This window comes from Cydia amplana, chromosome 9, assembly GCF_948474715.1.
Source record: "Cydia amplana chromosome 9, ilCydAmpl1.1, whole genome shotgun sequence".
NCBI classification, from domain to species: domain Eukaryota; kingdom Metazoa; phylum Arthropoda; class Insecta; order Lepidoptera; family Tortricidae; genus Cydia; species Cydia amplana.
This window is the reverse complement of record NC_086077.1, coordinates 17094423-17121965: the sequence shown is the minus strand read 5'-3', so window position 1 is coordinate 17121965 and position 27543 is coordinate 17094423. Positions and strand designations below refer to the sequence as shown.

The following is a 27543-nucleotide window of genomic DNA, read 5'->3' as shown; positions in this document are numbered from 1 at the left end:
ATTATTATGTACTTAAACCCCTACGTCCTACGGAAGATCAGCGCTGGTTTCATAGCTAAATAGCATTAGCTGAGTTGTCCATTTCGAAATGTCCTGTTTTTTTTCTGTTTTTATTTTCTGTGCATGTTCGTAAATATGTTTGTTTTGTGTCGTCACGAATAAATGTCTTTTAATCTTTAGCTTTTATCTTTACGATACCTTATAAACAAAGTCTCCCGCCGCGTCTGTCTGTCTGTATTTGTAATCCGTGCGAAGCTGGGGTACCGCTGGGCGGGCCGCTAATACTTTAGACAATAACTTCAATATTCTCAGTGATCTTTCTATCTACAGCTTCCCGATTCGCCCTCTGCGAGGTAAAGGTGTTAATCTACCAGGTACTCAAGAATATGGAAGTGTCGCCATGCGAGAAGACCGTCATTCCTATCCAGCTGGATAAGTCCTCCTTCAACCTGATTATGAAGGGAGGACACTGGATTCGTGTGAAGACTAGGGGATGAGGGCCGTTTCTAAATGAAGCAAGAACGGATGTAAAAGATTTTTCTATTGAATTGTCTTGTATGTTTTTTATAACAATAAAAGTTTTAGTTTACACAACGCTGTATTTTTTTCTTCTGTATCTATTAAACATAGTGATCTTATTTAATACTAGCTTTTTGCCCGCGGCTTCGCACGCGCAGGAGAGTTTTTTTAATTTTGGACCCCCATTTCACCCCTTTAGGGGATGAATTTTGAAAAATCCTTTCTTAGTGGACCCCTAGCCTAGACCTTATAAGGAACCTACTTGCCAAATTGGACGTTCTAGTCCCAGCGGTTTGGGCTGTGCGTTGATTTAAGTCAGTCAGTCAGGTCTTTCACGTTTATATATATATTCTTATATATTCTTGGGGGTGTGTCAAATGGAAATTTTGGAAGACACGGTCATTTGCTGTTGAAATGGCCAACATTTTTTTAGGCAATCACTCTCATTCAATCTTCACATTCAAATAGCCTTTTTAACCAAAAGATTCAGTCAGGAAGGATATTTTCATTTCAATTTTCATTCACAAGTTACGATAGAGGGAGTTTCAAATATTCCGTAAAAAGGGAAATGTACCTATTTATTTATTGACCGACCGAGTGAAAGGTGTTTTAATCAGGTTTCGAATCGATGAAGTTACTAAAGAAAATCGTCTAGATTGCTATTCATGTTTTTTGGCAACCGGATTATGATCCAAAGAAGCGCTACGTTTGCGCTATATTTGTTTTTTTATTTATTAAAGTAATCGACTTTAGTACCTAACGCAATTAAACACAGCTTTAATCTGCTTTTACTTCAAAAACAAACCTGATACAAGATACAATGATTACGTCATAATACAGTCACAGTTTGCAATGATAGATAATTAGCTTGTTAGTCCTGCTTTGGACATAGCTCGGTGCAGTTGTGCCTGTTATTGTATTTTATCGCATTTGCGCCGGCGCGTAAGTAAATAAAGCTCCTATTTGAAATGCACGAATGTATTTATAGAACATACTTAAAAACTGCGTCAACTCAAACGCAGTGCATCTCGCTCGCACCAATGTTCGTAGGAGGGAGATGCATTGTGAGTTAGGTTACGCATTCGCTAGCGAATATGTCAATGTCAAACTCGTGGTAAGGGTACAGTTGATGAATGATACCACAATTTGGCTATTTACGTGACGACCCATTGACCTTTCGTCTCATTGTAAGTGTGATCAGTAAGTATTAGGGGAGACCGGGCCAAGATGAACCTCGGGGCAGGAGGGAAAATGTGGGTTTGGAATCAATAGCAATTTCTTTGAATATTAGCATGAGGAGTTAAACAACAACGTTGTCCCCTTGTAAAACAAATAACTATTAAACTATATTTTATTTGCCACAGACCATGTTACTCTACATATGGATCGCAGCTCTGGTAGCAGCAGTATACCTGTACTGCCGACAGGTATACTCAAGATTCAGCAAGTATGGTGTCAAGCACTTGAAGCCGGTACCCCTGATGGGGAACATGAGTCCTGTCATATTCAGAACTCAGCATTTTATTGATTTGATTTGTGAGCTGTATAACAAGTTCCCTGAAGAAAGGTTAATATTAATTTGTATGCCAAAATAATCCAAAAAATACAGATACAGAGATTTTTTTAAACAAAATTAAAAAAAATCTTAAGAAAATTTCAAAATTCTAAGAAATTGGCTTAAGTTCCATTGAAGTATTTATAGGCCATCAAATTAGATCCAAAAATAACGTTTTGAGTAATTAACCACTCAGTTGCTTTTGGATTTCAAAAATTGTAGCGTAAATTGCTTCGCGTTTTTAAGCCAATGTCCGCGCGATGCAGTGTTTTATTGAAAAATTAATTAATTGGCGTCTAATGAACCATTTGCTATGATTTTTTTACACAGAATAGTTAATAAAACAAGGAATCTGATTCCGTTGCTTAATGTATGGGTAATTAAAATAAAAATAATTATAAAAAATGCGTAAACTTGACACACTAAAAAAGTCGAAACCTTCAAGCAGAGATGTATTTAAAAAAAAAAAACTAAAGCGATAACACCTATTTTTTAGTATCGTAAAAAAAAGTAGATTAGTTCTTCTTTTATTTAGTACCAAATACCATATAAGTGTATATTAAAAATCCTTAAATAAACATCATTTCATTTTATGACACGTCACGCAAGAAATACGCAGGACGGATCGAAATGTTTCGTTGATTCATGATGTATTTTTGAATGGTTAAAGAGACTCAAGTACGGAAATATAGTTCTAATAAGAACAAGTAACTAATAATCTTTAATTAGAATAGTCACAGTTTGCAATTATCGCTTTCATTACGATTTTACAAGTAAATAACAAGAAAGTATTACGTACCACCGCAGTTTCGGGTTCTTTTGCCGATCAAAAACAACACAATATCACATTTTCACTATAAATTTTTCACATCATTAATCACAGAATGTTAGAACAAAACCATATTACACAAAAGAAAACTGCTAAATACGGAATTACACTAATTTAAACGTAAATAAACAAAGCCGATATAAAAACACCCGCAACACCTGATCCGACGCCGGTAGGACTGGCCGCCATGTTGAAAAAATGGCCGCCGCTGGTGATTAGGGTCGGGGCACACAGAGTGCGTTAGGCACAGGTAGGTCCAGCATTCGAAAAAGTATGCAGACATTATTTTCAGTCACCGTCATATTCTTATCTACGTTATCTAAGGTACTTTTCCTTCATGTGACATAGTCTGGGAACACCCTGTATATGACCATGCACTAATAAAAGATATACCAATAACCATGTGCAAATAATGTCAGGTTTCCCCAAAACACAATCTTAGTAGTTGAAACATTAGTAGGAACACATAACAAGAATGTACCACACGGGCACGCAAAGCGTCTAGTGTGCCTCATGCCTTACGACGTCCGAGCGAGACGTTCGCTAAATTGCTTTTGGTAGCTAGAGTTACCAGCCGCCCGGCACATACTTACAATTGTTTCTTTCGCTAATCCTGTATAACATATCACAGGTTTAAATGATTTTATGATTATAAATGAAACTTTATATTTAGACTATTTAAATAACAATATTTTATTTGAAAAATATGACTTATTCTTCAAAGTCTTATCTTATTTCAATCGCAAGTAACCGAAAAAAATCACCGTTTAACTACTTTGAAGTGAGATAGTAATTCATAATTCTACATTAGAACTGAAATATACATTCTATCTGTTAGTTAGATAAATACATAATCGTTTGGTATAAAATTTAGATAGTAAAAGAGTAATTAAAAATACTTACGGCATTTTTAAAACACCGACCACTTTTCCGCAACTTCACTTTCGCACAACTTTGAAACCGACAGCTGTTTAAAATATTTTTATTTTATCATGTTGGCTAATTTTTTTTTTCTGTATTGCCATATTATTTGTCTATGCTCGGAACATAGTTTAGACCGCTTCCAAGCCGCCACTCACAGATAAAAAATCAAAAATCGTACAATGGTCGTCTGGTAGCTCTGGCTACCAGAAGCAATTTGTAGGCGTTCAAAGTTGGTAGCTCTAGTTACCAGAAGCAACTGAGTGGTTAATTCCCAGCAAGCTGGAAATCGTTTTAATACTTTCATTTGGTCCTATATGCGCGTTATCCGACTTTCCTCCATCCCAGAAGGTGTGCATAAACGTTTGCTCCTTTCAGTTTTTTACGCATTTAGGACCAATAATAAAGATATTGAAACGATTTCCAGCTTGCTGGGAATAAATTTTTCGAATAAATCTAATTTTATAGTCTTGTTAAGGGTAGGACATCAGGTCTTAGGGGGATAATTTATTATAATTTATTTCTAGGTATGTAGGAAACTTTGAATTCATAAAACCGACGGTATGCCTAAGAGATATCGACCTGATCAAGAAGATCACCGTTAAGGACTTCGAGTACTTCCTCGACCATCGCGTATTGGTCAGTCCAGAAACTGACCCGTTATTTGGCAGGAACTTGTTCTCTCTAAAAGGTATGATAATACTTAGGTATACTAACAACACACAAACAACAAACAAGTATAACAAGTAAAATGATTTTGACTTGATTTGTTTTACTCAACGTTTTTCGTATAAGGCATGTTTACTGAAAACTTTACGTACTTATGGTTTAAAATGTAGTCTAAAATCAGTAGGTAAGTAATTGAGAGTCGTGACTCTCTAATGGAAAACACGACACAAACTTTTTAGGTACATATATACCCATAAGTAACTAGATAATTATATAAAAAACATAGACTATAAGAATCAAACCTGCTTATCAAATTATTTTTTATCCCATAGTCGAGTAAAAAACAGGAATGAAATAACAAAATGTTTAATGTTAAAATGTAAAATGTTTAATGAGAAGCAACTAAATAAATAATATTATTGATTCTTTCAGGTCAAGAATGGAAGGACATGCGGTCAACTTTAAGCCCAGCGTTCACGAGCTCCAAGATGAAGCACATGCTGCCATTCATTGTCGAGGTGGGCAACCAGATGGTCATCTCACTGGACCAGCAGTTGAAGGAATCGAAAAGTTAGTTTAATATATGAATTTTCAATATAAGTAAATGACCATGGTTAATACCTATGTGTTGAGTAGACTGATTTAATTGGCTTGTCGGTATTTAATAAAGGAGGTGAATAAGCATCAATGATAATGTAGGTAATATGATGAAGATTAAAAATTGCGATTAGGTACATACAAGCAACCAAACCCCTCGATCTTTTTGACCGTCACATTGTCATTGTCAAATACTTGGTTGAAATGATTTAAATATAATCAACCTGTGGCATTATTGTATGCTTTTCCTTTGCAGATAATTACATAGACATCGAAGTCAAAGACCTGTCAACGCACTACGCTAATGATGTGATAGCGTCCAGCGCCTTCGGCCTAAAAGTCGACTCCTACTCAGAGCCAGACAATGAGTTTCACAAAATGGGACAGAAAACTACTAACTTTGGCTTCGCAGCAATTCTAAAGTTTTTCGGATTTGCGTCATTTCCTCGCCTCATGAAGGTCGGTTACTTTCACTACCATTGGCTACATTATTCTTATATTTTTTGAAAAGGCCAACTTTACTATCCCATTGCTGGGTAAGGTAAAGGCATCTCTCTCTCTTCCATTAATCTGTCTTCATGGCAATATTTGCCTAGTAAATCAAAAGATCATCACACATCATCGTTACATCTTTGTGTGAAATTGAGGACAATTATTTCTATCTCACTTTAATCCCTTGCTACGAATGCTTTGTTGTCCGAATATCACCTTGCTTGCTTGCTTTGTTGTAGGCATATCAATGCCTCATTTCAATTTCCTCTCTTGTAAAATAATCTTTCATTACAAACTGGACAAATTTAAGTACACGTGATATATATATAAAACAACTAAAATATCTATATTTCCAGCTAATGAACATAAACCTCTTCCCGGCTGATGTGACGGATTTCTTCAAGCACTTGGTACTCAGCACGATGAGGGATCGTGAAGAGCACAATATTCTTCGACCAGATATGATACATTTACTTATGGAGGCTAAGAAAGGTAAAATTAATAGTTTATAGATTCTAGAAGTTGTAGTGGTAAGGGCCAGTTGCACCAACCACATTTGACAGACTGATCAACATCACTCGGCAGAGAACTATGAAAATTCCCATACAATAAAATTTAGCGAACGCTTTAATGGTTACAGTCACTTTAACGTACATCAAATGTAACACACATTAAATTCGTAAAAAGGCAACAAATATCTCGCTAAAGGATAACGGATCCCTTCAGATTATCAGGAGATTTTTCATCTAAACATGTCGCATTATTTGATACACAGGTCGACTAGTTCACGAAGTTTCTACCAAAGATGATGATGCTGGGTTTGCTACAGTGGAAGAGTCTAATGTCGGCAAAAAGAAAATTAACAGAGGTATAATACTGCTATGATACTGGTCAGCCTTCATATATTAAAAATGAAACAAAATAATTTTAGTCAAATTTTAAGTCTAACGATAAACTGCTCACCGCTCATTGTATTCTATTAGTAAATAACACTTAAATATACGTAACACAAAAAAATTATTTCGTCAGATTGGACAGACGAAGACCTAATCGCGCAGGCAGTCCTCTTCTTCGTCGCCGGTTTTGAGACTGTCTCCACGACCATGACCTTCCTCCTTTACCAGCTAGCCCTCAACCCTGAGGTCCAAGAGAAACTGGCAGAGGAAGTAAGAGAACATGAGAAAAGGAGTGGCGGAAAATTTGATTACAACTCCATTCAGTGCATGGGTTATTTGGATATGGTGGTGTCGGGTAAGAAATAAATGACAATTTTGGAACATGTGCTTGTGTTTTAGCGCCACTTGCACCATTCCACTAACCCGGGTTAACCGGTTAAACCTGGAGTTACCATGGTTACCAGTACAATTTGACACTGGGTTAAGGATTAGTGGGAAGGTGCAAGTGGGCCTTAGTAAGTTAACTTTTATCAAGCAGAAACGTCTGCGAGCGATGCTTATTTTTTTTTAATTAAAGGAAAAATGCAAACATTGACAACTTCCGGCAAGACTCGAATTATTAATATTTTTTTTATCAATTATATATTGTAGATGTTATTACAATTGTTTTTTCTTTTTTTTGTAATTTCAGAATCTTTGAGACTTTGGCCTCCAGCTATTGCAACAGATCGAGTTTGTACGAAGGACTACAATTTAGGCAGACCCAACGACAGCGCTACTCAAGACTTTATTGTAAGCTAATTTCCATTTTTGAATATTCTAATGTATGAAAATTCTAAAGCACTATTTTCTTAGCTTTTAAATTCACTTCTCATCATTGATATAATATAAATAACTGGATACCCAATCAGCCGCCAAAAATGGCCCCACAAAAGTAATGTCAAAACAGATCATGCATCACTTTTTCGTTTAGTCTTGTTTGAAACGCTCAAATGTGAAGTTGTCAACAATTACGAAATGTGCCGTTAAAATATGTAAAAATAACAATGATAAAACAAGGAAAAAGGATGGAATGTATTTCTTTCGGTTAGTTCTTTGGATAGCATTACATAATTTATGTAATCTGGTGGTAATTATATGGTTTTGAATAAATTAATTTGTTAGTATCAAACAAGGGATGTCAAGGAACAAAAATCTAATGAGTCAATGTGAGGTCAATATTTTTTTATATTTTTATATGGAATTCATAAGGAATAATATTATGTTTAAATTCAAGATTTCCAAGAAAACCTATGCCACGTGCAAAGTGGACTGCTATTTAATTATAGCAAGAGATAGGGGTGATGCAGTTTTAAACAAGGCAAAACGGCACTTGTGTGTTCGGCCCATTTCCCTGTTTCCGACATATACACCACCAATAAGGGCTTATATCGACTAACTGTAAATGCTAAACCTGTCTGAACACAGTGACAACCACAGGATTTTTTTTGTAAAGTATAGGTAGACTTTATAAAAAAAATCCAATCAGTACGTACCTAAATGTCCCCGTGCACCCGTGCTATGAGTAAATCTTAAATACACAGTTATTTAATAAGTAGAATTTATTTCAAGGAAATTAGTATTTAAGAACGTATACCTACTTACGAATTAAAAAATTAATTTGTTTGAATTTGAACCACGAATTAATTTTATTTGAGCTCTCGATTAAATTAAATTTGTTTTATTTATTACTTCAATTGGTTTTCCTGTAATACATACATATTAAAGTGTACCAAAGTGACTCCATTCGTTCATTATTCTCGTTTGACGTTGTTTGACGTAAATACGTTACGTTTAGTGCCATCGGACTAAATTTTTTAACAGTGTTGGTACTTATGTTTGCAAATTTGACACTTAATGCTTACGACATTAAGCTCTTTTCTGTACGAAACATTTATCTTGACTCAAAATTTACGTAAGCGTTTTTATCATCAATGCAAATGGTGCGAAACGTCATTGGGATCCACATTTGATGACGTTTTTGTTCTGCTTTGTGTGTCTATTTCTTTTATATTAAGTCAGTGCTTCTCATGCACCTACTAGTAGTAGGTAAGTTTACGTTTTTATTCCTGAAAACGACTGGTCTTTTTCAACCGACTTCAAGATTTCGAAAACGGATGGCTTTTTTATGTAATGATTTCTCGAAGATAGTCGGGCCGCTTTAGTTTTTTTTTTTTTTGAAAAGTAATATATTTCACAATTGGTCCAATTGTCAGTAGGTCAGGATATGATGATAGAATCCTGGAGAAATATTTCAAGGGTACTCTTTAACAAAAAAAAAACTAGTTTTTTTAATGCGGTATTTTTAAAGTAACACATTGTGTAATGTAAATGTAATTGTAAGGCCATAAAATGATGGTGTCCTGTTTCGTGGGGTCGGTTTTTTATTCGTTAAAAGTTATATTTTGTAATTTTGAGAAAGCAAAACGATCGCTTGTGGTACGAGACTTCCACCAATGTCATCACCAATTTTTCACTTAAACGTTTATCACGTCACTCATCTGGCACCTTTGTCTCAAAATTTTGTCAAATCTAATTTCAGTTGAGAAATGGTGACTGCATCAACGTACCAATAGTGGCAATTCATCGTGACCCGAAATACTTTCCGAACCCCATGAAGTTTGATCCTGAGCGCTTCTCTGAGGAGAACAAGCATGATATTCAACCCTCCACTTACTTACCTTTTGGGCTGGGCCCAAGAAACTGCATTGGTATGGAACTATTTTATAAATAACATATGACGATAAGTAAAGGTGACGTGCGGATGGCAACAGCAGCTGCATTACTGTTGAGGCATTACTGCTGCTGCATTGACGCGGAAAACGTTTTTTTTTTTTCACTTTGTCACTTTTTTCTTCCATCATCTCAAAAACAACTTAACGATGGATTAAGTTGTTTTTGATGCGATTTCAATGCCGCAGCAGTAATGCATCAACTGGCCTTGGGTAATCGAAGATAATAGTACCTGAAAATGAGCTGTTAAAAGAAAGCAAAGAAACTGTTAGCAATATTCCAGTTCTTAAACATGAATACAAAAAAAAAATGACAATTTGTTGACAAACGAGTAAACTACACATAGACATGTAACAGTACAAGAAGTCTTGCAAAATAGTCACATCTCAGCGGGACAACACGCTGAGATGTAACCATCAGGTGAAAAATTCAAACAACGTCATTGTTCCCAGGGTCCCGCTTCGCGCTGTGCGAAGTGAAGGTGATGGTATACCAGCTCGTTCAGCACTACGAGCTGATGCCGTGCGAGCGGACTACCATCCCCTGTGAACTGGCCAAGGATAACTTAAACCTGAGGATCAAAGGCGGGCACTGGTTGAGGCTCAAATTGAGGGCTTAGTACAAAGTGTACAAACATGAAAAATAAAATATAATGTGTAAATAAATGTGTCAAATCACTCAAATCCCTGAATATTATAAATGCTATAGTAACTCTTGTCTGTCGGTATGTTATAGTACAAATTTTTTGAACTGAGCTTGTTCCCTTACCTATACTAACAATGGTATTGTTCTATTACAATGCTTATTATCTGCTTTTGTTCTCGTAGGCGCCAACTGGTTTACGTACAAAATAAGTTACAAGTACATTGCATGTACCTATATTGAATTTTTAACCTTATTCCTTGTTGAATGGGGTTAAAATGGTCTAAAAAGATAATATCATACTCAATCTTTTGTAAAGTCATATCCACCTTAGCCACGACAGGGAAGTAGTCTGGTGCAAAATGTAAAAAAAGTTATGTTAGCCATTATTTAGTTAGTGTATTTTGTAGTCTATAGAAATAGAGTCGTTAATCTATACTAAAATTTCAAGGCGGTTATAATCTGCTTTTACTACGAGGTAGTTATCCTAATTTGTGGTTTATCACTCAATGGTATTGTGTCCTTGAGACTCTTTGAGTAAACTAGCTCAGTTCAAAAGATTTACACTATACCTCTTCACGCTTGAACCTCTCTAGACCGATTTACATTGATGAAAGGGCCTGGCCGGAATGACATAGTAAAATCGCCGCTGGCTGAAAATCTAATATTCTTAGAGTAAGACTAAAGAAAGTCTGTAGCGCAATAATTTGACAGCGAATTAAAAAACTATATATGGCAATGTTTTTTAGCAGTCAGTAAACGTCATTCACTATGGTATGTGTTGTCAGAATAGTTTGAATATTCGTTGTGTTTTGTAATGTACGGGAATAACATGGTGAAACCTTACAAAACCGGCGTGCGGGAGTTACTCTTCCGCATGACGAATAATTTTACACTAGTAAAAAATCTGCACGAGGCGATTCAAGCTCAAAAACGACAATGTTTACAAAATTTGGAGTTGATGACGGGCAAGTGTAATGAAACATCTTAATACTTGCACCATATGTAATATGTAGATAATATAATGTTGGTTTAGACTAAGGTTTCACAGCAAATTGAACACACCTAATAGGTACTAACATTTCGAAAAACTCATTGGTACTAGCCGGGTTTCAAGCTCGAACCCACAACCTCCATGCTTATGCTTACGGCATGGGTACCTACTAGTTAAAGCTTAAATTTATTTTTAATATAAATGTTTATTGTTTTAACGGTTTATTTCGTTTTTCGGAAAACCGATGTTCGCAAATTGCGGGCAATAGGAATGATGACACATGTTGAGTTTTATAACAAAATCTAGTAAAATAGATAGCAAATGAGCAATTTATCACAATATTGTATAGTCAAAGTCAAAATATACTTTATTCATGTAGGCCTAGCCACAATACAAAATTCGGTGTTCGCGGTAAACCCTGTGTACCTATTTAATACTAGGCCGTCGTCGCGGATAATACAAAAGCTCAATAATTTTGACGAAGCAAATGTCACATTCTCCCAATATTATTTATCAATATTAGTAAATGTATACATATTAATAGTGACATCTATTGTTGGAATTAAACTTTTTTATAGACGGTAAATATGGTAGAAATTTCACAAGTATCAAGACTATTTAATCCATTTTCTGTGGTGTTGTCACATACTGATTTTTAAAAACTACTTTTAATCTAGCGCTGCAGACTTTCTTTGGTCTTACTCTATGCAAGTTTATGTGTATTTTTATTAGATATAATTTTAATTAATATTATTGAGTTGTGACCTAAATTCTTACTGTTTGCGAAATAAATAAATACATATGTGAAAAAAAAAAACATTTTTTATTTTCAAACTATATATGTAATTACGTAATGACGGGTCGAATTATCTATTTGATTATATACATCCACGCATTGCGATTATATCATAAAACAAACATGTTATCGTTTTTAGGCTAGCCTTGACATTTTAGATTAAAACGCGAATCAAAAATGTCAAGGCTAGTCTAAAAACGATAACATGCCCATTTAATATATTTATTAATACTGAGATGAGTGCTTGTAGTAGGTAGGTAAGTATCTGCATAGATAAAATGATCGATTTATGAAATAAAGGTATTTCCCCTCGAGACATAATTATAGACGAATGGATATAAATATAAACAAAGCCTTTTATATTGCGTGGCACTAGTGGCTGTTGGTAAAACTTCACAAATATACGGTATTGCTCTTGTTTCAATTAAAATTATGTGTAGTGGTATTAAAAAATTGCCTTAATAATAATCACAAATCATATTTAAGAAATAGTTGTTATGGAGTGCCTCAAGGCAGTATTTTAGGAACACTGTTACTTTTGAGCTTAGAAAGGTTTACTATAGTACCATTACCGCAGAACAGCAATGGATGTAGTAGCTTAGCTGTCCTCAGTGACCTATTAACAAAAGCCCCCTTATAATAAATTGGCTAATAAAATTAATGTAAAAATTGGGGTATTTTATTTAAATTCAAAAGCAAAAAATATTGTAAACTTTATTTACAAATATACAAAGAATATTACAAAATACTTATTTAAACTGTTGTGAGACATACTAACATTGAATAATTTTAGGGTTTAGTATACGCACTCGGTTTTCTCGGCGAGCGCGCAGCGTGCGACGCGGCGTGCCGCAGTACGCGCTACACGGCCGTCGTGAACGCTGCTCGCACTGTTAGTGCTTGAGAAAGGAGACCTAAGGGCCTACCGCGAACCACGTTCGACGTGTTGCCTCTCTGTCGCACTTGTAAGTTCGTACGTAAGTGTGACAGGGAGGCAACACGTCGAACGTGGTTCGCGGTAGGCCCTCTAGGCTCTCCGAAACATGTCGCGCGAGTGACTTAAAACAAGTGAGTCTAAACCGTAAATTATTCAAAATACTTATTGACAAATACAATAATTATTCATATTATACATATTATTTGGACTTTACTATACAATAAAAAAGTAAAGTTACAATGTGTGAAATCTAGTGATTAATGTAATAGACTAGATTTAACGACAGCCATAATATATAAATAAACATTTTCTATCACTCAAAATCACTTGTTTAATAAAAAAAATTCGCCACAGCATCTTGCTACATGCGTTACTACGATTCTCTTTAGAAGCGCGAACACAACCATTTCCAGTTGCGGCAGTTACTATCACACATTTACTCTCACATATTTATTCACACATCTTTTATTTTACACATTGACCCTAAGTCCGCGGCTTGAACCTCAGCCAATGTCCGCCTTTGATCCTCAGGTTGAAGCTGTCCTTTGCCAGTTCGCACGGGATGCTGGTTCTCTCGCACGGCATCAGCTCGTAGTGCTGAACGAGCCGGTATACCATCACCTTCACTTCGCACAACGCGAAACGGGACCCTGGGAAGAATAACATTAAGATTGTCTATAAATTTCCAGGTTCTTTTGTAATAGTCTAAAAGTTCATCTTGTTTGGTGTTACTATAATTTCGGTTAAGTACCCCATAGTGGAACAAACTAGTTAGCGTGTCTTTTTTTTCCTTAATAAATTCTTCTTGAAATTTTTCCACAAGAAAGCCAAAAGAAAGGACCGAAGCTTGGCAAACAATTTAACATAGTGATGATTTATTTAATTACATTACGCATGAAATTATATCGCGGTAGACCCGTTTGTGTAATTAAATATTGTACAAAACGCGAGAGTTTAAAGTGTGATTATTTCCTTTTATTATAATTGGTTAAATATCGGGTTCGCGATTCATTTATGTCCTCAGACAAATTCTAGGTGTATTATCATTATCATACAAATATTTTTTCTAATATAATTCCTTACCAATGCAGTTTCTTGGGCCCAGACCAAAAGGCATGTAAGTAAAGGGCTGTATCGTATGCTTGTTCCCATCAGAGAAGCGCTCAGGATCGAACTTATTAGGGTTTGGAAAATATTTAGGGTCCCGATGAATCGCCGCTACTGGTATGTTGACGCCTTCACCTTTTTTCAACTGAAATATCACAAAATATGGTAGATAAAAGTTCAATTATACTTGGTCAACCAGATCTTGACAGTAGAAAAAGGCGGCAAATTTAAAAAATGTAGGCGCAAAGGGGTATCGTCCCATAGAAAATTTGAATTTAGCGCCTTTTTTTACTGACAAGATTTGGTTGACCAACTATAAATAGTAAATTTTGGGGGGCAAAACCAGATCGTAGTAAAGCTATTGACAAATTTAAAAAACACAAAAAACACTTACAATAATATCTTGAGAAGCTTTGTCGTTGGATCTACCCAAATTGTAATCCTTTGTGCAAATTCGATCTGCTAAAAAAGCAGGAGGCCAAAGTCGTAATGATTCTGTAATTACAAAAACAAATGGTTTACAATAAAACTACCACCAACTTACCGGACCATAAATTTCATTTTTTTTTTATAAAATGAGAATATTTATTTAATATTTTAAAAGTAATAAAACAAATAATAAAAAGCCTTAAAATAAACATTACAGACTACAATTAAAAAGCTTAAAAACTAAGCATAAAAGTTAACTATAGATAAAAAATTTGGCCCAATTCGCCGTCCATTGGCGGCGTGCCCAGAAGGCTGCCAGCATATTTCATATTTTGACAAATGCGATATTTGAGCGTGCGACTTGCAATCCGGAGGTCGCGGGTTCAAAACCCCGGCTCGTACCAATGAGTTTTTCAAAACTTATGTACGAAATATCATTTGATATTACCAGTTTCTTTTCGGTGAAGGAAAATATCGCGAGGAAACCGAAGTAATGCAACAAATGCCTAGTTTACCCTCTGGGTTGGAAGGTCAGATGGCAGTCGCTTTCGTAAAAATTAGTGGCCACGCCAATTCCTGGGATTAGTTGCCAAGCGGACCCCAGACTCCCATGAGCCGAGGCAAAATGCAGAGACAACGCGAGGAAGAAGAGAAGAGAAGAAACATTGTACCTGAGACGACCATATCCATATAAACCATGTTCTGGATGGAGTTATAGTCAAACTTGCCGCCACTCCTCTTATCGTGTTCCCTCACTTCCTGAGCCAACTTCGCCTGGACTTCAGGGTTGAGAGCCAGCTCGTAAAGGAGGAAAGCCATGGCTGTGGAGACCGTTTCAAAACCGGCGATGAAGAAGAGGACTGCTTGTGCGACTAGGTCTATGTCTGTCCATTCTGGTGAAAATAAATTTTAAGTGATAACATTGTGTGCAACTTACTTTAAAATCTGATGTTTTGGGTTTGATTGTTTTTGCGAAAAGTGATTTTATTAATATTGTGTACCTTTAAGGCGTTTATTTTAAGTTTATTTATATATAGTTTATATTATTATTTTATTTAATGTTCCATGTGTATTTGTGTGTCTGAAATAAAATGAATTGACTACCTTTATTAATATTCTTCGTTCCAACATTAGATTCTTCTACTGTAGCAAATCCGGCGTCAGGGTCATTAACAGAATTGTCTTCATTAACAAGCTGACCTGTAAAAAAAATGATAAGACTTGTTAGAGAAAATATTGTTATTTTTGGGTAATCTGCTCGTAACGTGTTAAAATGACATAACGGATTTCATACGCCAACCTACATCAGTAGGTACCTACTTAATTTTACATACAAAAAAATCATAACGTAAAGAAATATTGTTTTGAATATGCGTTCGGAGGTCACATTGCCCCGGTAAAAGAAGCAGGGGTAAATCGAAAATAAGATGGAAAGAAGTAGTGCTAAAAGATATGATTGATTGCAAAGTATCCGAAAACAATGTCGAGGATAGGGCGAAGTGGAAGCGAAAGACACGGAAAGCTGACCCCATCACCATGTGGGATATATAGCTTGAAAGAGAGAGTGAGTTCAGAGGCCACATTGACTTAATGAGTGGATAAATACCTAAATTCAGATTGCTAATGAAGTCACAATGCTGTAAAAGTATATATCAAGCACTGTTTTTTGTCAGTGGCAAACTGCAAACACTTGTGATATTACCTTTCTTGGCTTCCATAAGCAGATGTATCATGTCGGGTCGAAGAATATTGTGCACTTGACGGTCCTTCATCGTGCTGAGCACTAAGTGTTGGAAGAAGTTTGTCGCATCAGCCGGGAAGATATTCATCTTCATTGCCTAAAAATCTTGGTATCAATATGTATAACTCAGTGAATTCTCTAATTCTTAGTCTTTGACCGGGAGTTATTAGAGTTATTTATTAGTTTTAACTTTGTAAGACCCATCAATTTATGTTTATCAGCAAAATTTAAATCTAAGTAATTTGTTAATGGGCTTAATTTTGTTTCATTCTATAATTTAATCACAGAAAAAATCCATAACCGTTTTATGACAGATGAACATTTAAAATTGGACTTAAGAGAAAAAGACAAACTGTTATACAAGGGGAAAATAAATGAATGTTCACACCTTCATGAGCCATGGAAAGTTTGAGTATCCAAAGACCTTCAGAATCGCCACGAAGCCAAAGGTAGAAGTCTTATATCCCATCTTGTAGAACTCATTGTAGGGTTTTAAGAGGGAGTCCACTTTTAGGCCGAATGCACAGGATGCTATGACATCGTTTGCGTAGTAGGTTGATAGGTCTTTGGTTTCAATGTCTATGTAGCCTTCTGCAACAAAAAAAAAGACATTTTTTAATTATTGTTTTTTTTAAACCGGACTCTTAATTTTAAAGTTTTTAAACAAATACTTACTTTCCGATTCCTTTAACTGCCGATCCAAAGAGACAACCATCTGGTTGCCCACCTCGACTATGAATGGCAGCATGTTCTTCATCTTTGAGCTCGTGAACGCTGGGCTTAATGTTGAACGCATGTCCTTCCATTCTTGACCTGAAATTGATTGAAATGATTAAAGGTTTGACCTTCAGCTTCGCATGGTGCCGCGAACGGACGCTCCGGGACTGCTCAAAGGATGACTCACGTTAGACCGGGCCGAGGCTGGGCCGGAGCTTCCGGCGCTTGCTTTTCTATGACAGATGACCGGTGAGCACGTGATGCTTTCCATAGAAAACGAAGTGCCGGAAGCACCGGCCTGGTCTAACGTGAGTCATCCTCAACGCAGACCTTCGAAGAGCCTGTAATAACTGTTGAAGTAATAATCATTAAGATACATAATAATAAATATTTGGGGACAATCTTCAGACGACAGTCAGATGTCAGATGTCAGATGTCAGTCAGTGGGAGGTCAGATGGCAGTCGCTTTCGTAAAAACTAGTGCCTACGCCAATTCCTGGGATTAGTTGCCAAGCGGACCCCAGGCTCCCATGAGCCGTGGCAAAATGCCGGGACAAACGCGAGGATGATGATGAATCTTACACAGAGCAACCTAGACCCAAACTAAGAGGAAGGACTAGGTACTGATAATTCCGCTACTCGATTAGATGTCGACTACGAAAATAATAGGCGTTTTGGTACCAAAACTGATGTATGGACTGAGCACTCTATTATGCTTACTATATTTCTGTATGGTCTTTATTAGAGATGCCCCGAATAGTGGTTTTAGCCGAATACCGAATACCGAATATTCGGCCCCTCTCTCGGCCGAATACCGAATATACGGCGACCGAATATCCGGCATGACATGACACAATTATTATGAAAACTGATCGCCAACAAAGCTCAACGTTAGACGACGTTAGCTAAGATATATTTTTGTTGAACAGAATTAATGAATAGAGTCAAAGTAACAAATCAGACTCATGATAAAAATAAAATGTTTTTAACCAACAAATGCTCAAAAAATGGTCTTCGTATTTAACAACTTTCCAAGAACACATTTTAAATATACCTACATAGTTTTTGGTTATTTTTAGTGTGCAATTTTTCTTTTTAAGTAGGTGCAATAGATATTCGGTATTCGGCCGAATAGTAGGCAACATTCGGCCGAATACCGAATATTCGGCAAAGTGGCCGAATAGGCCGAATACCGAATATTCGGCAAAGTGGCCGAATAGGCCGAATACCGAATAGTTGCCGAATATTCGTGGCATCTCTAGTCTTTATACATACAATCATACCTCTTAGAGATATCAAGTTCCTTCCAAACATAGGATCGGCTTCTTCACTGACAAATGAGCGGTGATCGAGGAAGGATTCAAAATCCTTAGCCATAACCTTCTTGATAAGTTCGATGTCTCGTATAATTGTCATCGGCCTCAGGAATTCAAAAAAGCCCACAAACCTAGAAAAGAAATTTATTTAAAATATAAGTTTGTTCTCTTTGTTAAGTAGGTACAGTTGTTATTGTCTTGGTATAGTTTTCACGCATGTCACGCATCCATAGTTTTTTAACCGACTTCCGAATCTCAAAAGGAGGAGGTTATCAATTCGGCTGTATGTTTTTTTAATGCTTCTATTCAAAGACAAACTAGAGTCGGGGGCCGACTGCCATATCGTTCGAGACAAACCAAAGAAAGTCTGCAGCGCAATAATTTGACATCGAATTAAAAATCTACATATGGCAATGTTTTTTAAGCAGTCAGTAAACGTCATGCACTATGGTATGTGTTTGTCAAAATCGTTTAAATATTCATTGTGTTGGGGGATTCTGCTTCGGGCGTTCGAGTGGTGCACGTGCGCGGAATTGTTTTCGTTGTTTTTCGACTCAAAAGTCGTTTTTTTGAGCGTAATACCTGTATTTGTGTGTGTTTTTGTCCTTTTGTGCCGTTTAGTGACTGTTTTCGTGATCGTATTGTAAGTATTTACGTTTAAGGGAGAAGGCGGCATCTACTCGCATGTGAGCCAGGTGCCCCCTTCTCCTTGGCTCCGCAAAATGGAGTCCGACCAATTTGATCCAGGGATCCCTGAATTTATTGAACACCCACCATCACCCGCTTACCACATGGAAGTTGAGGATTCACCGGCTGCGGTTTCCCTTGGTCAAATTTTCTCTCTAACTACCCCTACTAAATCTGACGTTGTTTTAAATACCCCGTCCAAAGACCCCAAATCCAACAAAAGCTCCAAAAAAAGAGAAATTGCTGAAATTATTGCTAATGGCTCTGGCTCGGACAAACAGGACGAAACATCTAAGATCCCCCGTACAGAGCAACATTTACCGTCTTTTTCTAAGACACCCACCCCACCTTTGAATACCGCTCCCTCCCAGTCGCTTAGTGTAGCCCCACCTGATAGTCAATCTCCTCCCCTATCACAAGGAACCCCGAACACAGGTTTGGTGAATAATGAATCTCAGTCTTCCCAATCAAATTCTCAGAATATCACTCTGACCCCCCCCTCCCAGTTCCAAACACGAAATGAGTACCTAAACTCAGATAAAGGCCCTTTTATCGTACACGTGGCCCGCGAGGCTTTGGAGGCCGACTCCGGAGCCTACTTGCACCCGGTTAAATTTGGTCAGTTTCTTTTTACAAATGGCGTGACTAATATGAAGGACGGCGGTATAAAAAAGATAGGTCGGAACAGGCTTAGCATCGAATTTGTATCTGCTGCCGGTGCTAATCAGTTTTTGTCCAGCTCTTTGGCCTCCAATAATTGCAAAAAGTTTATTCCCTCCTACCACATATCGAAGACTGGAATCGCCAGAAATATCCCCACAGATTTTTCAAACGATGACATTCCAAATTTAATCAGGACTCCTTATGGCTGCGGCAAGGTTGTTAAGGCGAGACGGTTAAACTTCAAAAAAAGAAATCAAGCGGACAACACTACCCAATGGGCCCCGTCAGAGACGGTGGTGTTGACATTCGATGGTCAAATTCTCCCTGACAAGGTCTTCCTTTTCAATTGTGCGTTAGAGGTGGTTCCATATTATTATCCGACTGTACAGTGCTATAAATGTTGTCGATTCGGCCATGTACGAGCTCAATGCCGCTCCCGCCCTCGCTGTTTTAAATGCGCTCAACCACACGAAGGAAACGAATGTTCGATTGATCCTCCTACTTGTCTTAACTGTTCTGGAGATCATAAGGCCACAGAGAAAGTTTGCACGGAATACACTAGGCAACAGCAAATTAAGAGGATTATGGGCGATGAAAGCATCTCATACCAAGAGGCAGAGAAAAAGGTTCCTAAAGCCCGCAAGCCCTATAACGAAGCTGCACAGACAACCTCGACAACCTCGTATAAAAAAACTGTTTACACTAAAAAAAAAGTCCCTGCCCCATCAAACCCTCATGGCTATGACCAGCAAGCCCACAGAGCGCTAATTGCAGATTATAATGCCCCCCAACCCGCCAATGGCGTAATGTTCAGAAATCCTGCAACCAGCTCTAGTTCTTCTCCGGTTGCACCAGCGCAGACTCAAATGATGTCTTTACTCCAGCTCTTGCCTATGATTAATTCGCTCATCTCGTCTCTAGTGTCAACTCTCCAGCAAAATGCTGTCACTCTACCGCCCAACGTTGCCAATATTCTAATGAACTTATCCCCCTTCCTTTCTGGTGGCCCTATTTTTGGGCCTTATGAATATGGCTCTCAAGTTTATTCAATGGAACATCAGGAGCATCAGCCGCAATAAGGCTGATCTCCTGTATGTCATTCAAAAACACAACCCTATCTGTATAGCTATTTCAGAATCCTGGCTAAAACCCGATTCCCATTTCAATTGTCCTAATTATATCTGTCTGAGACAAGACAATCCAAAAGGTTACGATGGCTGTGCCCTTTTGATCAGAAAAGATATTGAATATTCCATTTTAAGCACCTCATCTCACCCTTCGTTTTATATTGTTGCTTGTCAAATTTTAAAATGTACAGTTGTATCTGCATATATACCTCACCCCTCTACCAGAATTGTCGAAGACTTTTGGTCTTTTTTGGAAAATATCCCCGGCCCTTATCTAATTCTAGGTGATTTCAACTGTCATCACACTCTATGGGGTTCTCACCAAAGCAGTGCTCCAGGTCGAAAAATGCTCGAGATAATGGATTCTCTCAATCTGTGCTTGTTGAACGATGGCCGTCCCACCCGACGCTCTGCTCCATCACAGAACCCCTCAGCAGTTGATATCTCCATTTGCTCTCCTTCTCTGGCTTCTCTTTTTTCCTGGGATGTCCTGCCCCACAGTTTTGGCAGTGATCACTTGCCTATCATTATTTCTTACTCTTCTGGCTTTAAAGCTCGCTCGGCTCCCGCTCCTCTACAAAAGTTTAAGATAAATAAGGCAGATTGGCCGCTTTTCTCTGTTACTACAGAAAATAAAATTAATTCCTTGCCCCCTGTCTCACAATCCAACTGTCTTCAATGTTATACTCTATTTTGCCAGGCCCTATTGGAATCAGCAGAAGTTGCCATCCCTCTTAAAAAAAATTCTGCTAACCGTCGTCTCTCTCTACCCTGGTGGGATTCTGAGTGTACCTCCCTTGTTAAGGACAGGAAAGCTGCCGAAAGGGCGTTTTCGGCTGAAACGACCATGCAGAACTATTTAAATTTAAAAAAGGTGCAAGCCAAAACTAAAAAAATACTACTTTCCAAAAAAAGGGATGGTTGGACGAAGTTCTGCGAATCTATTTCCCCTACAACTCATCCTTCCGTCGTATGGCGAAATATCAAAACTTTCCGAAATGCTTGTTCTTCTTCTACTCCGCCCTCATCTTTTTCCAATTCACCTTCTTGGTTGGACGAATTTTCGGACAGATTGGCACCTCCGTATGTGCCTAATCGGTCCGAACTTCCGTCCAACTATACTGATCACCCTGATAATAACGACTTCCTTTCTTCTCCTTTCCATCTCTCCGAACTGCGCCTTGTCATGGATTCTCTTTCCGACTCTTCTCCTGGCCCCGACGGTGTCTCCTACTCCTTTTTAACCAGATCCAGTTCCGCGGCTATCTCTTACTACTTGAATCTGATCAACACCTTCTTTATCTCTGGACTGGTCCCAGACTCTTGGAAAGAACAATTCGTTATCCCGATTCCCAAACCGGGCAAGGACTCTAACCTTGGAGCATCGTACCGTCCTATAGCCCTCTCGTCCACTCTTTGCAAAGTTATGGAGCACCTCTTGAAAAATCGTCTCGATTGGTTTTTGGAAAGTCGAGGTATCCTTCCGCGTTTCCAGTTTGGCTTTAGGAAGGGGAAAAGTGTCACTGATAGTCATAGCATCCTTTCTACCGATATTCGCCTGGCATTCTCTAGGGGTGAGTCAGTGGCTGCAGTTTTTCTGGACATTTCGGCCGCGTACGATAACGTTCTCCTTTCAGTGCTCAGAGACAAAATGTCCCAGCTGAGTATCTCGTCTAAGGCAGTTAGCTTCGTCTGCAATTTGCTGATGTTCAGAACCATTCGCGTGAGATGGCAGGGTGAAGTACGGGCCATCCGCCACACCTGGAGGGGTCTCCCCCAGGGTTCAGTCTTGAGTCCGATCCTTTTCAATATTTACTCTTTTGACTTGCACAAGTCCGTAAACTGGGCCTGCAGAGCACTACAATATGCGGATGATGTGGCAATCTACTGCACGGACAAAAGCCCATTTCGGGCTGCGGATATGGTTAACGGAGCGTTAACATCATTAGGGTCTTGGTTGAACCTACATGGTCTCTCCCTTTCCTCTGCTAAAAGCTCGGCCATTGTATTCTCCAGAAGTCTGACCACCCCACCATGCCGCATAGTCTTTAACGAAGAACCCATTCCCATAGTAGACTCTGTGAAATTTCTTGGGGTATTTTTTGATCGCCGATTTGTGGGGTCTTCTCATCTCTTATACATCGCTAAAAAGTGCGAAAGAAATTTGAATATTCTAAAGGCTCTCTCGGGTGCTTGGTGGGGAGCCCACCCATACTCACAAAAACTCTTATACAACGCTTTTATCCGCAGTCTATTAGACTTTGGCACTTTCATTTTCGAACCGTGTAATAAGGCAGCGCTTACCGCATTGGAACGCATCCAAATGAGGGCTCTTAGAATTGTTACAGGCGCCATGAGACCATCCCCAAACAGAGCCGTTCAAGTTGAATGTGTGGATCCCCCGTTAGATCTAAGACGACAACTCCTCGCAGACCGCTTTTTATTTGGAATTTCTGCCCTTTCCTCCCACCCTCTCCTCCCAAAACTGCGTCTTCTTCAATTATACTGTACTAGTAAAGCATACTGGCACAATAAAGAAAAGCCTAACTTAGTTCGCAGCCTGGAGAGACTAACTGCCCTCAGACCTCCCATTATGAAATCTTCTTCTCTCCCTATGTACACCGTTCCTTTCGAAGCTCTCACTCATTCTCCCACAGTGATAACCAATATTGGCATCGAGAAAGGATCTACATCGGCTAATTCAATTTTTTCTAAATTTGTTCACACTCGCTTCCCAGCTTACCGGCTCTTCTTCACTGATGCTTCTAAATTAACGGACCAGGGCTGCGTGGGAGCGGCCTTCCTCCTTGCAAATTCTCACATCATGGCAAAATTTAAACTTCCTCCCGAAGCATCTGTATTTTCCGGTGAATGCTTGGCCCTCTTAAAAGCCCTAGAATACATCCTTACACATAAGCTTCCCAAATCTGCTATTTTCTCAGACTGCCTCAGTGCGCTCCAATCCATTTCGCTTCGCCCTTTTAAAAAATTTGCATGCAACTACCTTATTTGTCAACTAAAAAATTTTACGTATAAATGCCATTCAGCGGGATTGGAAGTAGTTTTTGTTTGGATCCCTAGCCACTCGGGAATAGTAGGTAATGAGAGGGCGGACAAAGCAGCCAAAGAGGCTGTCCTTGATGGCGATGACTCCTTCTTCAAAATATACCCACCGGATGTTCTGAGTATCCCTTTTAACTACACGAGGAAAAAGTGGTCCCTCCGCTGGTCCCGGGCTAAGAAATGCTTCTTTTCAGAAATTCAACCATCTATCCCATCCCGTCCATGGTTCTTCAAAAATAGATCTCTTTCCAAAAGACACACTAGTATTATCATTAGACTCAGGTTAGGTCGCGTCTGTTCGTCCGAGCAGTTATATGAATTTAAAAAGAAAGATTCTCCCATGTGCGATTGTGGTAACGAGGTTGGTAATATCGACCATATTTTCTTTAATTGTCCGCTTAACAACAAACCCCCCGATCTATATTCTAATCTACCGAAACTTAATGTGCCGTTGCCTACTAACATGGCTTCCCTTCTATATCTAACTAATAATAAAAAACTTATGTGCGTCGTAAGCAAATTCATGGCTAAAAACAACATAAATCTATAAATGTCCAAGTTAGAGATATATATGTACATATGAAACTTATACATTTATTTCAACGTTCCGACAAATTGGTTCTAATTTGGTGGTGGTAAATGTTAAATTGTGTATGTCGTATTTTGTTCCAGGTATTACCCACTTTCATGTTGTCTTTCGGTACTCTTGTAACCTACCCTCTTGTCAGCCGTGCGAAGCTCGTTACTCGATTTTGGCAGAATTGTGCTTAACTGCGCGGTAGCCATAGACAAAAGAGTGAAGTGATTCATTGTGTTTTGTGATGAACGGAATAAACATGGTGAAACCTTACAAAACCGGCGTGCGGGAGTTACTTTTCCGCAGGACGAATAAATTTACACTTGTAAAAAGTCAGCACGAGGCGATTCAAGCTGAAAAACGACAATGTTTACAAAATTTGGAGTTGATGACGGGTACGTGGAATGAAACATCTTAATACTTCACCATATGTACCTACTTAGATAATATAATATTGGTTTAGACTAAGGTTTCACAGCAAATTGAACACACCTAATAGGTATAGGCATACTTATGAACTTCCTCTAACATTTCGAGAAACTCATTGGTACTAGCCGGGTTTTGAGCTCGAACCCACAACCTCCATGCTTATGCTCACGGCATGGGTACCTACTAGTTAAAGCTAAAATTAATTTTTAATATATGTTTATTGTTTTAATGGTTTATTTCGTTTTTCCGAAAACTTTAGTTCGCAAATTGCGGGCAATTTCTCTGTCAATCTAATTACGCCTTAATGGGAGTAAAAGAGAAAGATGCTCGCATATTGAGAACTTCGGTGTTCGCGGTAGGCCCTCTGTACCTATTTACCGCCGTCGCGGATATTACAAAAGCTTATTAATTTTGATGAAGCCAAATGTCACATTCTCCCAATATTATTTATCAATATTAGTATATGTCTACATATTAATAGTGACATCTATTGTTGGAATGAAATTTATTTTACCATAAAAATTAAGCTGTGCATACAGCTTAATTTTTTCATAGACGGTAAATATGGTAGAAATTTCACAAGTATCAAGACTATTTAATCCATTTTCTGTGGTGTTGTCGCATACTGATTTTTAAAAACTACTTTTAATCTAGCGCTGCAGACTTTCTTTGGTTTGTCTCTATCAATAAGTATTTAAATTATTTGCAATTAACTCTTCATTTCGAATAAAACGTCATCTCGACTGATATTATAGAAGTCAAATAAAATGGCTTTGTTTCTCAGATATATTCTAAATTTGAATGTAATTAAATTATCGGTTATCGATACTTAAAAGTAACCAACCTTTCTTCAGGAAACTTGTTATACAGGTCAACAAGGATTTCACAGAAACATTTAGTTCTGAGTATCATAGGACTACTGTTCCCAAACAGGAGTACAGGTTTCATATTCTTGACTCCATATTTGCTGAATCTTGAGTAAATTTGGCGACAGTACAGGTATATCGCCGCTATCGCAGCTGCTATCCATATGTAGATTAACATTATCTGTAATTAAAAGAAAGAAATAAAATTACCTGACATTTCTGACTCGAAAATCTCTCGTCAGAAATAGACCTGCCTTTCAGCCCATCCAATTTACTACTGTAATCTTTTTTAAAGTTACGAAGAGGTCGTTTTTGGTAGAAGCTTGCATTCTCCTTCAAGTAATATGCGATTTTCTGATTCCACATGCGGTACCGTACATTCGCCATCAGATATATCGGAGCGGCCAAGGTGCTCACAAATCTCTGAACACGCCTCTATTGTCAAGGCGTCAGATTGCGTGTTCAGATATTTTTAAGCACCCCGTCCGCTCTGATATATCTGATGCCTACTAACTACCTCTACTACAGAGAACAGACACACCAAACGAAAGAAGGTCAACGCGTCGTCACGTAATATAGTATCATTCTTCAATTGGTCACTTATGTTACATAAAATTTTAGCGGTCCCGGCGAACGTCGCGTCGTACCGCCCCAGTCAATGAATGTCAAAATCATAGTCATAGGTACTTACAATACAATACAATACAAAACTCTTTATTGCACACCTCACATACACGTAGTTTACAATAAATGTACAATAACATAAACAAAGACAATATATAGATAGATAGATAAACACTTTATTCATTTCCACAACATACATGGTAATTACAAAGTTATTAAATATTGGCATGCAGCTTAAATTAAAAGAAAAACTTATATAATTACACGATATGACCAAAAAAACAAAACATAAAAGGACATAACCATGTGTCGTGACAGAGAATTGGCGCTGGCTCAGCATGATGATGCGGCAATAGTGAGGGTGTTAAGTGAAATGACCTTTTTTTGCTTGATTAAAGCATGAAACTTGGCACAGTTGTTCCTTATATCAAAATAAGCCGATTAAGATCGGTAGCCCGAGGGACCCCTCGCTTAAGCCCGAGAGGGGGGGGGGCTCAAGTAGCGCCCCGCCCGGCTTCATTCTAAAAATTCTAACAGGCCCCGTTTAGCTAATAGGTCATATTTGGTATCAATTTCGGATAAATCAATAACGTAGAATTCATTTCTGGTATAAAAAATTGCAATTTGTTGAAAAAAATAATAAAAAAACACAAAAAATCTAATTTTTCAAGTGTAATTTTTGTTTTTTATTTATTGTCAAAATTAAACTGCTTGGTTTTTCTACATTCAAAAAATATGACAATAAAGCCTATTTAATGCAGATTTTAAAAACATAACTTTTACTAACCTTTATTAAAAGAAAATTGCATAAAAAAAACTTATATCGTCTCGCGCCGGTGAATATCTTTTTACCGACATCGGCATCGATATATACAACATCCGAAGTGCACACTCTGGAGACCAATTAAATGTATTGTTTATTGTTGTAGATTCTATTATAAAGATAGAAAAGCGTACAATTTTTTTTAATGTGTCGTTCAGTGTAAAAGGGACCTTAAAAAAATTATCACAGCCAGCCTCGTGTTTGTATAGAAGCATACTCGTATTTAGTTAGTGCCAACCACGCCATGGACTCCATGGTCCCTGTTCTCAATTAATAAGAAGTAAACTGTAAGTATTCTTTAATATACTTGCTTATTACATTATACCACACTTTAATTTTGCGTCTTGTGTATTAATACAGTTCCTTCCCCCGACACATGAATGGGTACATTTCGTCATTCACGTATATATGTCAGTTTCAACCATATTCTGGCCACAGCAGGGTTGTCAGAACAGTTTGGAAACAGTCGTCTGCTCCTTGCTTTCATTCCCAAGAAGACGGACTGAGCAAGTTTAAAGAGGAACTAAAGTCTGACCCCAAACATATAATCCTATCCTGATAAGGCTGCTTCTATTTAAGTAGTCGATTCATGTAAAGAATTATTTCGGGCATTTTTTAATTATTTAGCAACGGCTTTATCTGTAAGTATCACTTTACTTTGCTTTACAAGGTTATTTCACCTATCATCATATAAAGGTATAATAAAGTTTTGGCGAATGCTATTTATTTACTGCTATTGCTCCATCCTGTAGGAG

The 27543-nt window shown here is 37.8% G+C and overlaps 3 protein-coding genes across 3 annotated transcripts in view; 1 reads left to right on the top strand and 2 right to left on the bottom strand.

Moving 5' to 3' along the window:
* The window catches only part of LOC134650864 (uncharacterized), a 49846-nt gene extending 39977 nt beyond the window's left edge, over positions 1-9869 (top strand). The window contains exons 22-32 of the mRNA XM_063505799.1: positions 331-494; positions 1884-2086; positions 4352-4515; positions 4926-5063; positions 5347-5549; positions 5939-6074; positions 6358-6450; positions 6612-6833; positions 7170-7270; positions 9060-9228; positions 9703-9869. Coding sequence (XP_063361869.1) covers positions 331-494; positions 1884-2086; positions 4352-4515; positions 4926-5063; positions 5347-5549; positions 5939-6074; positions 6358-6450; positions 6612-6833; positions 7170-7270; positions 9060-9228; positions 9703-9869 — 1760 coding nt within the window. The remainder of the gene's footprint in view (positions 1-330; positions 495-1883; positions 2087-4351; positions 4516-4925; positions 5064-5346; positions 5550-5938; positions 6075-6357; positions 6451-6611; positions 6834-7169; positions 7271-9059; positions 9229-9702) is intronic.
* Positions 1-27543, bottom strand: part of LOC134651247 (cytochrome P450 6B2-like) — a 143733-nt gene that overhangs the window by 104383 nt on the left and 11807 nt on the right. The window lies entirely within an intron of this gene.
* Positions 13033-25519, bottom strand: LOC134651246 (cytochrome P450 9e2-like). The gene is made up of 10 exons (XM_063506314.1): positions 25320-25519; positions 17897-18060; positions 16572-16709; positions 16285-16487; positions 15858-15993; positions 15260-15355; positions 14827-15048; positions 14121-14221; positions 13703-13871; positions 13033-13269 (listed from the first exon to the last, which is right to left on the bottom strand). Exons 1-10 carry the CDS (start codon positions 25517-25519, stop codon positions 13103-13105), a joined length of 1596 nt encoding a protein of 531 aa, XP_063362384.1. The 3' UTR covers positions 13033-13102.